This window comes from Gambusia affinis, linkage group LG15, assembly GCF_019740435.1.
Source record: "Gambusia affinis linkage group LG15, SWU_Gaff_1.0, whole genome shotgun sequence".
In the NCBI taxonomy this organism is placed as follows: Eukaryota; Metazoa; Chordata; class Actinopteri; order Cyprinodontiformes; family Poeciliidae; genus Gambusia; species Gambusia affinis.
In genome coordinates, this window is record NC_057882.1 from 16867839 (window position 1) to 16881690 (window position 13852).

The 13852-nt window shown below is 42.0% G+C and overlaps 1 protein-coding gene across 3 annotated transcripts in view; it reads right to left on the minus strand.

The window, feature by feature from the left end:
- LOC122845234 (RIMS-binding protein 2) overlaps positions 1-13852 on the minus strand; it is a 62400-nt gene that overhangs the window by 3482 nt on the left and 45066 nt on the right. For 2 of the 3 annotated variants that reach the window (XM_044141408.1, XM_044141409.1), the window contains 12 exons: positions 13193-13654; positions 11962-12354; positions 11527-11676; positions 9880-10668; positions 8659-8758; positions 5978-6114; positions 5202-5370; positions 4434-4502; positions 2723-2770; positions 1275-1390; positions 1113-1184; positions 440-562 (listed from right to left, as the gene is read on the minus strand). In XM_044141408.1, the coding sequence (XP_043997343.1) occupies positions 440-562; positions 1113-1184; positions 1275-1390; positions 2723-2770; positions 4434-4502; positions 5202-5370; positions 5978-6114; positions 8659-8758; positions 9880-10668; positions 11527-11676; positions 11962-12354; positions 13193-13654 (2628 nt within the window). The remainder of the gene's footprint in view (positions 1-439; positions 563-1112; positions 1185-1274; positions 1391-2722; positions 2771-4433; positions 4503-5201; positions 5371-5977; positions 6115-8658; positions 8759-9879; positions 10669-11526; positions 11677-11961; positions 12355-13192; positions 13655-13852) is intronic. The other variant, XM_044141410.1, reaches the window with a different exon arrangement.

Sequence of the window (13852 nt, forward strand, 5' to 3'; positions counted from 1 at the left end):
AAATACAGATAGATATAGATGTAAAGCGAGGCAGAAATAGATAGAAGGCAAGAAGCGAGGTAAACATAGATAGAGAGAGAAAGAGAAAGATGAGAGACTGAGAGAGATATTTGCAGAGAGCTAGAGAGGGAGACACTTTATTTATCCCAGGGGTAATCAGCGTTGGTGGAGGATGTGAGGAACTACAGAGGAGGTGCCGACCAACTGAAGACACTTACGATCAAGTCTCAAAGTGTACAGATCGTTTTTGCTTCTGCAAGAGGCCATGCAGGACAGAGGAGATGCAACAGGCAAAAATCAGACAGAGCAGAAAACAAAAGCACAAAGTAATCATGCACTTTCACGGCGTAAATAAGAGAAGGCAATTTTTCATGTGGCAGATTTGAAAAGATGGCAATAAAAATGAAATCTTCACTAATGTGCAGAGGGACTGAGGTACCTGTAATTCTTTCCTGGGTTCTGGAGCCGGTTGGGTACTGACCGGTTCTGGAGGAGGAGGTTCTTCTGGGAAGGCTTGCAGGAAGTTGGAGGGCACCAAGCCTCTGTGTCCGTTCAACTCTCCCTGAAAGATTCGATGACATGGATTCTCTCAAAAAGCTAGACTTCAATGTTTTTCGCTGTTCATTTTTATGACGAGGCTGAACGACATCAGGGAAATATTTAATGGTGATTTTAATAGACAATATTAATTACCAATAACCCAAATACTTCTGACGCTTTTCCTTCTCTACTATTATAGCAAAATTCTCCATGAGCTGCAGCATCTCTGACTGAAACAATGCGCACAGAAATATTCCCATGACGATTACAATCTGATGCTGTTTTTTGAATTGACAGATATGTAAATTCAGCTTTTCTGATTCCATAAAGTAACTAGGTAGACTAACAAAAAGTTAATTTAACTATAAAATTGTTGTATTTATGAATATTACAGCTAAAGCGGAACTATTGCACATTTTCTTTTGCACAAATGCTTACACAATCCTCTTAGCTGTTGTACAACGTCCTTCCTTTTGCATTTTCTTTTTAATTTGCAACGACAGGCTCTAGAGGAGCTAAAGTTGACAAGTTAACAAGAGACACCTCCCAAAGTTCGGAGTTTTGAAACTTACGTAGAAAAAACCGTCTTCGTCCATGTCACCAAACACGTGTATGATGTCTCCTGCGCTGAAAGTCAGCTCGGCCTGAAGAGAAAATTTCACAGAGAGGGTTCGCCGTTACTGAATGTTTTAGACGCGTGGCATGGAAAGCAGCTGCTCACGCGCGGGTCGAACCTCTATGTCGGTGTTGGGGGAGCTCTCTCGCGGATCGTAGTCAAAGACGGCGACCATCCTTCGAGCCCCGGAGGCCGGTTTCCCTGCGGTTGCTGGAGCAGCGCTGTGGCTGGGATCTGCAGGCCACAAGGTTCAATCAGAGCCGTTTATTGAAGAGAATCAGGCAAAATGTTTGTCAGCCCGCAAACACACAGCTCTGTTTGTTCATGTCGGACTCTCAGCATCATGCTACGCTGAGGAAAATCCACCCCACTGCACAATTCACAACAGGAAGAAACAAGAAATTAGTCATCTGTGTTAGAATTTTCTACATCTACGACGAAGTCAAATCGACCATTTGTCAGGCGATGAATATGGACACAAGCAGAAACGGTGGCAGATTTAAGCATGCCACTTGAACTGGGAACTGAAAGGAAGAGATAGGAAGAATTAGTTGACATTAAGGACCAGTTGGCCATTCATCCGTGCCTGTCTTTGCAGGTTTGTGGAGGGCAGAGGTCATTGGGTGAGAGGTGCAGTAAACCCTTCTCAGGTCGCCAGTCTTTACTAAGGTTTCTGCAGGTTTTACCAACTAAACTTTAAGACATCTTAAGACCATTTTGAGAACTTTATGAAAACTGAAATTTCTGTAATCTTCTGTATCCCTTGGCAGCAGCTTTGGACTTCTCACGTGGCCTACAACCTTAACTCCCATAGGGCCAAGCTTCGTTGCACAGAATACATGTAGCACTGTGTGGGTTGGCATCAGAATCGAGTCAGTGGCGAAGGCGAACTTTGTCCAGCCAACTGCTGACAGATTTATAGTTACCCATGATAGAAGCAAAAGACCTAGCTAGCTAGCTAGCAAGTATTAGCAGACCTAACCCCCTAGGGACACAGAATCCAGTGAGTGATGAGGTCTTCTCACAACACAAACATTTGTCTGTTACAAAAGAAAGTCTACTTAGAAAAAATCCATATAACCACGACAAAATTAAAGTCATAATTAACTTACATTTTCTTTAATGAACATAAGACCGTTCAAGGCCTTGATTTGAAATTTATGAATTTAAAACTTTTTAAGGATACTTGGACACTGTGATTACCAGACTAATTAACCTAGCCCTTCTTTTGGAGGAACCCAGAGAACCCAGAGAGAACTCAGGCAGGCAAACTCCAAGCAGAAAAACCCCAGGCTGGCATTCAAACCTGCTACTAACTGCTTCACCGAGCAGCTGAAAACTGCTGTAGTCAAAACATGCTTTTGTGTTTTCTGAATGTCACAATCAGGCAGCCTATAAAAAAAATGGGCAAATCTGAGCTTTGCATTTTAAGCTGCTAAAATAGTGACATTACACTAAGCACAAAATGTTAAAAAACAAAACAAAAAAAAACAACAACCGCAGGTAAAGCATGCAGCGCACACTGAGCCGTCTCATCATGCAGGCACACCGGCGCTGACGACAAACCTTGACTGGAGGAGTCTATGCTCTCCTCCCAGAGCGCTGCAGACTCCACTGGAAAAACATGAGGTGAGGGGGGAGAAAACATTAGTAACACTGCACAATCATTTTGAGGGACTGAGTGAGATTGGTGCGGTTTGAAGTCACACCAGCTTCACACTGAGAGTTAAAGGACACAAGCAGCCAAATGCTTGGTTGAGTGCTATTGACTTCTCTTTGGTCACAGCCGTTTAACTCACATTCTGGTTCAGTCATGGGTTGTTATGTGACAGACTGACACTAAAACGTGCAGAATCTGCAAAGTGGAAGGAAAAGGATACTTAAGGATATTTTCATATTCTTTTACAAATAAATATCAGAAAATTGTGGAATGTATCCGTACACAGATCCTCTGAATTTCACAGGATTTACGGTATTTACAGCTTCAGGTCTTTGGGTTATTTCTCCATCAGCCTTGCGCTTCTCAAGACTGACATTTTGCCCCCATTCTTCCTTCCAGGTAGTTCAAGTTCTCTCTGTTTGGATGGAGTGGAAGCAGCAGGGCTCACCATGGATTCTCTATTGGATTTAGGCCTGGACTTTGAATATGCCATTTAGTGCATCACTGGCTTCCTGCAGCTCAGAGAATAGACTTTAAAATACTGTTGACGGTTTATAAATCACTGAACGGTTTAGTACCGAAATACATTAAATATCTGCTGCTGTTGTAGCAACCATTCAGACCACTCAGGTCTTCTGGTTCTGGTTCTGAATTGCCAGAACCAAACATGGAGAAGCAGTATTCAGCTTCTATGCAGCAGAAATCTGGAACAAACCTCTAGAAAACGGTAAAGCTGCTGAAACACTGAGTTCCTTTAAGCCCACCCATTTAGTTTGCTCTTGATTTCTAATAACTAGTTAATTGATCTATACATTTGATGTACAGTTTCTGATTATCTTGATTAAGGAATTTGACAAATTAATGCTTATATTGCTGTTTATTAATTGGTTGCCGCATGATGTTTTTTTATGATAAGTGCCTTCCTGCTGACATGTCCTAAACAAATAAACGCGAATTGCTGCGCACAGAATAGCATCTCCACATCATGACGCTGCCACCTCCATGCTCATAGTGAGCAACTGCTTTGTGTCGGTCCATCACATAAAATCCCGACAGACACAGAAGTTTGATTCTGCTGTGACAGACAGCCAGTGCGTATACTTTTTTGTGCTGTCGTAGACGGCGTGATGGAATCGTGTTGTGCTACATGCTACGTTGTCTGTGTGAAGCTGGCCACAAAAGATGTGAGAGTGGGTTGACACAAAGTTATGGGTGGAGAACACAGAGCACAAATGTTTGAATCAGTGATAATGAAATTGATTTACAGCAGAGGAGCAGGACAATTGAAATGTTCTGGGGGCTTACTGGTTAATAAGCAACACCATGTGACATCCTGTGTCAGTCAAATTACATGACTGAGAAAATAAATCAGCAACCAAAACAGTGGAGCTCTAGATGCTGAGTATAATAATATATGCCCTAAATGTTGGGAAGATGCATGATTTTTATGGCCATTTCAGACATTTTTTTTTCCTTTTTTTTTTTAATTCCTTGCAGCGGCTGAATGATAATCAGCAACTGAAGGAAATGAGACAAATGTGAAGAAGACAGAAGGAAGCAAACCAGAGAGAGAAGAAGAAAGAAGAGGTGGAAGCCGCAATCTGCAGCGAGACACACCTTTCTTGGATCGTCTCGGTTTCGGCGGTGGAACAGGGCGACGCGGAAGCTGTGCATATGTGCGAGTGCCTTAATGAAGTTTTAGAGGCCAGAAACAATAATAAAAAAAATGAAATAATAACAATAATAATAATAAAACAAAACAGGAAAGACAGATATTTTAAAAGAGCAGCCCAGACAAAGCTGACGATGAGAAGCCAGCGAAGAGCCATGTAGACGGTGACAAACAGCAGAACACAGCAGTGAGAACAAGTGGAAGTGAAAAGGTTAAAAAAAATCATCTGCAAGTACGGCTCTGGGTAGAAAGCAGGAAACAGAAGCAAAGTGTTAGCTTGATTTGTGCTGGTTTTCTTTCCACTATTCACCACAGACAAACACTGACTCATTTTACTTTTCACAAGCCTGCAGAAACAGGGAACATAGATTTTGTGTTCAGTTAGTTCAGCTGATATTATGAAGTCTCTTTGTGGCTCCGGGTGACTCAGAAGGCCACAGATTACATGGAGCTTGTTTTTCCTCCATTACGAAAAATATGTGATTTGATTTTCTTTTATGAATTAAAATTATTATACCATAAGAGAATATTCCATTTGCTAAAATCCATTTTTAAACAATAAATCAAAACATGGCACCAGATTTTTTTCTTCTGAGCAGCCATTTTCACTTACCACTTCAACATGGAAAGCAGTGACTTTATGGAACATTAGTACAGTCGACACATTACAATGGGACAGTCAAGAAGTAGGACTTGAGCACGTTGTCACATACCAATCTTCTCCATGGATGTAGCCGTGGACAGGAAGCCCTGCTGCAGTAGCTGCTGCTGGGTCTCCTCGTCCTCCACCTGGATCTCAGACACCATGTTACACGGAACGTAGCCCAGATGGCCCCCTGACTCCCCCCGGTAAAACCCGTCCGCGTCTTTCTCTCCGTAAACCTGGGATGAAGAGAGAGACAGAAGATCTGCTGCAACTTTCTACATCAGACTTTATTTAAAGGGGGAGTATTATGTGTTCTGCAGGTGCATAGTGCCATTATATAGCAAAATTAAGTAACTATGTTACATTCAGTTGTTATAGAAATGCTAACTATGTCAAATATGACTTCATAATTTGACGCCTTGAAATTGGGTATCTGCCTCTTTAAGAAACTCTTGTTCTTTCTGAAACGCCACCTTTGAGAAGTCATCACAAAGTGGCTCCTTTATTAACCCTTTAAAGTTTTATTCAGCGACGCACTGAGAAATAGCTCGTATAATCAGAACAGAGGAAGTGCAGTTCCGACAGGTGCTTGCTAAATGCTGCTGGCTAGTCTGAAGGAGCTTGGAGGGGGAGCTCCTTCAGCTTAGAAGCTCGGAAACTGCAGCTCAGCTAAATGGTTGCCATGGGAGATTAAAGTATTTCTCAAACATCAGAGTAACACATCAAGTATGTTTTTGATGAAGGAACAACATTATAACACAATATAAAGCTAAAAAAAGGTCAATCTTACATAACACTGCCCCTTTAAAAGTACAGGAGGGACTGAGGAAGATGCACACTTACTTTGATGATCTGTCCCTCGCTAAAGGGCAGCTCCTCCTCTGCAGCATCAGGATTAGGAGACATGGTGATGGGATCATATGGGAAAAGCGCCACAAAGATGCGTACGCCGGCATCTCCTTTTATCTTTGGAGATTCACCTGCAGGAACACAGTCATCACGGGCTAAATTACGAATTACCAACATTAAGAATGTGATCTGCACATAAAGTCAGTTTCAATTCACTGCTGTACCTCCCCTCAGTTAAACATAGACATATCTAATAATAACATGTTATGTTCCATCCTCATTTGCTCTAACACATTAGCAGATGCTGTGATACTTACGCTTCTGATGGATTCTCTTAAGTCTAGGTTGTGTTATTTTAAACTCGTACTTCGGAAAACCCTGTGTGGTTTATAAAAAGCTAATAATTTTTGTACAGGATCCATAATGCAATCTTACAAACATTTCAAAGCCTATATAAAATGTGCATCTAAGCACATAAGAATATAAACATAAAGTGAAATTCCTTTAGGGAAATGTATAGACTCATTTATTTCAATCATTTACCTCTGCCTGCTGACTTGAATAAAGGAAAGTCGTTACACGAACATCAGCAGATTCAAGTTCAGTGTTGAAAACCCAAAGAGACATAAAAAACAGGATACCAGAGCAAAGAAGGTGCATTCATATTCAGGATCTGCATAATTCAACAGCAGCCCACATTAAGGAGGCAAGCCATAGTTTCTTCAGTGGGATATATTGGAATCAAACTGCTACTGCATTGACACTGCAGAGCCTGACACCAAAAGGTCTTCATCAAGAATATTTCATCAAACACTTTCTGTAAATATGCACCACTGATTCGAGGGTATGTTTAACTTCAAACAAAATTTTAAGGTTTATTTTCACATTTATAAACGATTACAAAAATACACTTTTGTACAAAAACAAGTCAAAGATTGACAAAATAATAATAAAAAAATATCTCAGTTAAAGCTAATCTAAGGGCTTATTTAACGTTGTGGTTTTTCTTTATTGGTCCAGTTAAAGTATTTTTCTTGTTGCTACTTGTGTCTTCCTCGTTTTGTATTTTGGGGTACCTCACTTGTTCAGTAAAGTCCGCACTTCATTTAGACATCAAGATCCACAATCAGTGATGATTCTGATCTTCTGCTTTCTGTCTACTGTTTTTATAGAGTTCAGCTGTGAATCGTTGGATCACTTTATGCTTCCCTCTGCTGAAGAACTTCATGGAAGTGCTGGAAAAAAAAAAAGAAATTCTGCAGCTGGTAAAATCTCACGCCACTCCGTTTTTGTTTGCATTTCGTGAAGAAGGAAGTTAGGCTCGTGTCTTCTTCAGAGGCTTTTAAGTTATTTCCTTCAGTGGTTCTTGTTGCAGCGCCACCGCAGGCGAGGAGGAGGAACAGGTTTCTCAAAGTGTTAGGGTCGTTTGAGACAGTGCAGTGTGGAAGCGAACCGTAGCAGCTGAAAAATGCAATAGATGTGATTTTGGTCCCCCATCGAACAAAGTCTTCCGGATCATCAGGTGAGAAAACACCCTATTTGTGTCAAAATTTAAATGCAATAAATTCTATGTAATTAATTCATCAAAATGAAAATCTTGACCCTAGTTAGAATAAATGTGTAACAAATTAATACACAATACATTATTGATGATATTCTAAGTTACTGAGAAGCCCCTGCATATTGACATTGCTTAGTTTCACTGAGCGTTTGTGCACCTCCTCCACCGGCTAACCGCGGCGCTGCTACGAGCCAACTTGGCCCAGCACTTGTCCTTAAAAAAGGTAATCAAGCTAAACCACTGATCCTAAGCTGTGTGAGCCTTTCAACAAACGTGCATTTGTTCCTGATCTGCAGCCGCGCACAGAGCAAACAGTGTTTGAGCCAAACCAAAAGTCAATTATTCACAATGTGGCATGCACTGTAAAATAATAATAATAATAATAATAATAATAATAATAATAATAATAATAATAATAATAATAATAATAATAATAAAAAAAACACATCCGCAGACGAACGCTTGTTGCACAAGACACCACAGATGATGCAAAAAAAAAGCTGCTTTTTTTATACTGAGTCTAAAAAGGAGCGCAAGACATCAGGGTGGCGGTGAAAGAGAAATTTTGAAGAGCTCTAAGCTGAACCCATCTCATTATTGAGGCAAGAACCACAGGCAGACTACTCGCACACTTTCACATCCTTACTGATCTCTGAGCTACAAGGGCAGAACTTCTCTCTGATCTCTTCCTCTATCTGTACATGTGTAAAATATACATGAACCAGAAAAGGTCAGGTTTCAGATGGATTGAGAAGAGAGTGAAGGAAATGCAGTGGAGGGGAAAAGGAGTGGAGGGGAGGAGAGGGGTGTTGTACATTTCTAATACAGGCAGCTTCTTTGCTGGTTAATCGAGGTTACTATTTTAATGTCTGTCACTTCCTCCTGTCATGACAAGCCACTTTGGCTTAAGCTGGTTCTCAGTTTAGCAATCTCCACAGCACCTTCTTCTCTGTAACACCACCCTCCCTCCTCTCAGCCCTCCCTTAATGCACAAGGTACTAATCCGACAACCTTCATGTGAGAGAGGGGGAGGCTTGCCAGCTGAAACCACTAGCATGTCAGGATCTCTCCATACACTTCCACTGAACCCAGAAAGGAGGGAGGAGCTGCTGACCTTTGTGCTGCCCGGTGTGCGAGGTCATTGGTCTAGAAGAGAGTTCTGCCTGGCCACCTCTGGATGGGCCCGCCACAGCTGGAGGGAACTGACCGGGCTCCTGTTCAAAACAGGAAAAAAAAAACAGACAAAAAAAAAAACAAATTTAAGGAAGCAAAATTCAACACACAAACCTGTCTTTTGTTTTAAGTCAGCACTAGGGACGGGTTGGTTACTGGTACAGGGTCCGTACGATTTTCTCACTGTAATATTCAAGCACTTTTCAAGCATTTTCAAACATTTCCAGCACCACACTTTGAAGATAAAAAAAACCCTAGATAAAAATGAACAAAACAGGCAGTTTCAATTCACTATTACATGACATCATTTACTACAGTTATTAATAATGCCTTGCAACATTATTAATAACTTTGTTATATCTTTTAATGTTAAATTAATTGAAATATTAAAATTAAATTTTTCTGTTTTTAAATTCCCCCCTCACACCAGACTGATCCAAGAACAAAACGATAATTTAACACAACAATCCAATGCAGTAATGTTGTTTAATATTTAATAAATATTCATGATGCTGAAACAATGTGAACAATTCGTGTTACCTTCCTGCTGATGATTAAACACAAGAAGAAAGTTAAAACATCAATCAAGAAGAGTTTAGTCTGATTTAACTTCAGACAGTGAGAAAATTGCATCTGTCTTTTGTGTTTTAGGTGTATAAAAATATCTGGTTTAAACTGAGAACAAAGTTGTCCATATTTAGATTTTAAATCAAATTTTCCACTTTATTAGAAAACTGTGCAGTTTGAATACCAAGCACTTTCCAAACCACCTAGTTCAAATTCAAGTATTTTCATATAAGATTTTAAGCACTAGCATACAAACTCTGTTGGTACCACAATGTGCAGAGCTTGTAATGAGTTACAGCTAAGAATGAAAAAAAATAAGCCCAACTTGACTTTAGCTGATAAAGAAATTGAATAGATTAAGAATCTTTTAGCAGAAAGACACATTAAAGCAAAGCATATAAAGAAAATAACTTTTTTTAGGTAGTTTTTGGACAAAGCCTGAGTGTTAATGTGCTGGAAAGTTGCACAAATTAAGAGATATTCCACAACAATGCTAGTAAAGAAGTGAGAGGTGAGGTTATCCTCTGAGGATCTACACAGCCACAGGGAGAGACCAGGGTTCGGTCAACACAAGGACTACATCCACTGCAGTTACCGCTGCTTCAGCCTTCAGTCCTCTGTGGTGAGGCGGTTTGCCGTGCTCCGCTGGAGAACCCTCGACCCACCACTCGGAGCTCATCTGCTCCAGCACCACCTCCCCACGCCCGTACTCGGCGGGCTCTTCGTTGTCCGTGCCGTACTCCACGTCGATCTCCGTCCTGCGGCCGACCGGCGACCTCACAGTCCGCACCGTCTTGCTGACTGGGTAGGGTCTTGGCGGGGTAGGGCCATGGTCGGGGCTCTCCACGGCGGCGGTGGCGGCAGCCATCTGACTCCTGAGCATGGCCTCCCTTCTAAGGCGGTCCCCTAGCCCTTTGAGCAACGCTCTCTCTTTGATAGTGGGGGTGAGTTTGGGCGGACAGCGAGCTGAGACTCGCCTGCTAGCGGGACTCGGATACAAGCTTTCGTCTTCGGGATAATTTACAGTGTCGACCGTGTCAGCGTAGCGCACCCTGTGCTGTGTCTTCGGCTTAACCTGCAGGGGTTCTTGTCGGACAGAAGGCTCTTTGGCAAGGGATCTGGGATCCCTGTTGAAGTGGTGGTGGTGGTGCTGGATGTGTGGGTCCGGGGGATGTGGGTAATGGCGATGCTCAAAGTCTCTAGGAAGAATGGACCTGGGCCGAGGCTTGCTGGGGTGGAGTAAAGGCTCTTCCTGACTGCTATCCTCCTCCTCCGTCACCTCGGCGATGCTGAACAGCTGTTTGCACTGCGGGACCTGAGGAGGCAACTTAAGGATCCGTTCAAGAACGTCCTCGTCACTGTCCGGCGTCTCCAGTTTGCGTGACTGCAGCGGTCGTAGTTGGATTGAGTCAAACACGGAGAGGTAAAGGTGTGGGGTCAAATAATTACCATTATCCAAGGAAAAATAATTTAATAAAGACGTTCAGGCATGCAAAGAGAAAAGAAAGAAAAGGGAAAAACAACAAAAAGGATTACAAACAGACAAATACGCAACAGTAATTAAACGTGAACATAAAAGGAATCTAGTATGCATAATTCACATTTTGCACATTTTTATGCTTCCCTTTCGGTGTCAACGTCTTATAAAATCGGCCCAAGCATTAAAAAAAATTCCCAGTTGGTCTTTGGCAATAAGTTTAAATCTTTCTGGATAACGAGCTGTTTCAAAAACCTCCAGATTGTTAAGTCACATTCAACGGACAGTGTGTGTTAACATAGCAAACCCAGCGCGTTTGGTTAGATGGTTTCACCTGTGTGCACGCTGATCAATGTTTTGTTGTTGACTTACAATCCGGTAACCACTTGCTATATTCTTGTTGGTTGGGCAGGAGGCTCCCCTTTTGCTTTTCAAAGATGAACGGTTATATAAACGCTCATCTGTTCGCAGTCATTTTCACATGAGAGTGCAAAAATTGAGTTCGGAGGGGGGGAGGGGACGTGGCCAGGAGAGGCTTATTTGGATTTAAAGTGACAAGAGGTCCTAAAACATCTCGTTCTGAACTGACCAGGCTAAAATCTCAGAATGCTTTTATCCAAAAAAAAAAAAAAGTAACCTATCCTAACCTTTTCAAGGAAGCATAAGAGGTCAGCTTTAACAAAAAGAAGCAAAGTCACTCTACAAAAAAGACAGGCATTGTAGAGCCTATGCAATAGAGGATACACTAGTAATTAATTTCTTTACCCTGTTGGCTCCCACTGTGTAACCCCTGGCCTGTACTTCTCCAAGGTGGTCCGAGTAAAGGTCTTCCTCCTCCTCCTCCAGGATATCCGACAGATCTGAATGGCTGTTGTCTGCATGGTAGTCGCTGTGAGGCTCCATCAGGCTGTAACTCTGAAGGAAAACAGCAGCACATCAGCCAATCTAATGAAAATTATCTGTCGTGAATTCTGCTGCTTCATGAAAGATGTAACTATTTTAGCTGTAATACTTTTAAATCACTCTGCTGTAGCTCTGGCTACATTTAAACACTTAGTATGTATTTTTTACTAAATTTTAGGAGTAAAAACTGTTGAAAATCATGAGCTCAGAGGTGTATATATATATATATATATATATATGTATATATATATATATATATATATATATCTTTCTGTAAAACAAATAATCAGAGCGTACCTGCTGCCTACTACAGTAAGCCGGCTCCTGGTCTTGCCTCAAGAACTCCTCAATGGACACCAGCCGAGTGTTCTCCAGTTCCTCCTCCACCTCCGACTCCAGTGGCGAAGTGCTGGGTGGTCGCAGAACATTAGTGCTCTGCGGGTTCAAGAGGTCAACAATCGGGGCTTTAGGCGGACTTGCGACGCGCTCAGGGGTCCCAAGCTTGGCACAGGGGTCCTCGATGAACTCTGTGATGGATGGGAAAGGACGTATTGTCCCGGGGCTGTCGGTGTCTCTGCGGAGATCCAACACTGCCGCTGGCGCCGCAATCTCCACTTGAGCAGGCGGAGGTGGCGTCGCTGCTGCTGGAGACGGCTGAGGTGCTGTGTTGATGGGTGAGGCCACATTAACCTGAGGAGAAGAAACGGAGCGTTTTATCATAACGTCTGTTCATAAGGAGTGCCAATTTTAAGTTTCAGTGGCTGTTTGTCAATCATATGCTTCCCACCGGTATTTTACTCTAATTAGATTTTTATATGCTTGACAGTCAAGGTTCATACACTTTTTCCACAGTAAAATTCAAGCATGTAAGTTTTCGAAGCTTTCCAGCGTCTCATTTTGGAGATAAAAGCAATACAGATGAACTAAAAAAGATTCACTATTATGTAATTGATTATTGTTATTAGCAATGTCTTGTGATTGTATATACATTCAACAGGAGGAACAATGGAAACTAAAATGTATCAAAATGTTGTTTTGAAACGTCGCTCTCACACAACCTACACACCTGATTGATCAGAAAACAGAAAATAACCCCCCAATTTCAATAACGTTGTGTAGCGCATAAAAATAAGCTGACCTTTATTTCAATGATAGAGATCAATAAGTCATTGAGCAATTAGGAAGTAATAAATATTCAAAAATAAAATAAAAGATTTGCTCAAGTTTCCTGGTATTGCTAATTCAACTGATGTAAAACAAGTCTATTGAAAGAGTCTTCTGATTATTTTTAAATGGCTGGTTTCAACTGTAAATAACATTTTCCAATTGTAGACTTTTAATCAAACATTAGATTTCACTTATTACAAAACTGTGCAGTCTGAATGTCAAGTCTTTTCAAGAACATTACACAAAAATCAAGCACTTTCCAAACCTTGAAAATTGACATTCAAGCAATTTCCACAATTTCAAACCCTGGACATCAGATTTTCATTCCTATTCTATTGATCAAAAGTCGCCAGAGCATTACCACTGGAGGAACGGCGGAGGCCACGGGTAAGGCGGCCTCACACACAGTCAAGGCAGCAGCAGAAGTCGGCTCGGCCCAGGCTTTCACATAGGAGGCAGATAACAGACGATCTTGTGAGTGGAGAGCATGAGGCAGGTTGGCAGCAACCTCCACTGCGGGGCCTGATGGCAGAGTGTTGGGCAGCACAGAGACTTTGGCAGCAGAGTTTCCATAAGACGGAAGTGGGGATAAGTTACTGGGGGCTACTGAGGTGCAGGGGAGGTGTGGCACAACTGGGGCGGTCGGAGTCGGGCCTGCCATGACGGCGGCCAGTTTGGAGGGCACGTTTACTGGAAAAGAGTCGCAGGATTCCCCGTGGGCAGACATGGTGCGGACAGTGAGCTCCTGAGCCGCCTGGAGGGCCTGGATCTGAGAGGGGCCCAGCAGAGCACTTCCAGCTGTCGGCGACGCCACTTCCAAGACCTTTGACAGCAAGAATAAATTTCAGACTTCCACAGTAAAATTCAAGCGCTTTGCAAGCATTCTCAAGGTAAGTTTTCAAACTTTTCCAGCACCAGCCTTTGGCGATAAACACAATACAAAAGAACTAAAAAAAGACATTTCCAGTTCACCTTTACATTATATAATTTATTACTGCTATTAATATCTTGTGATAGTATT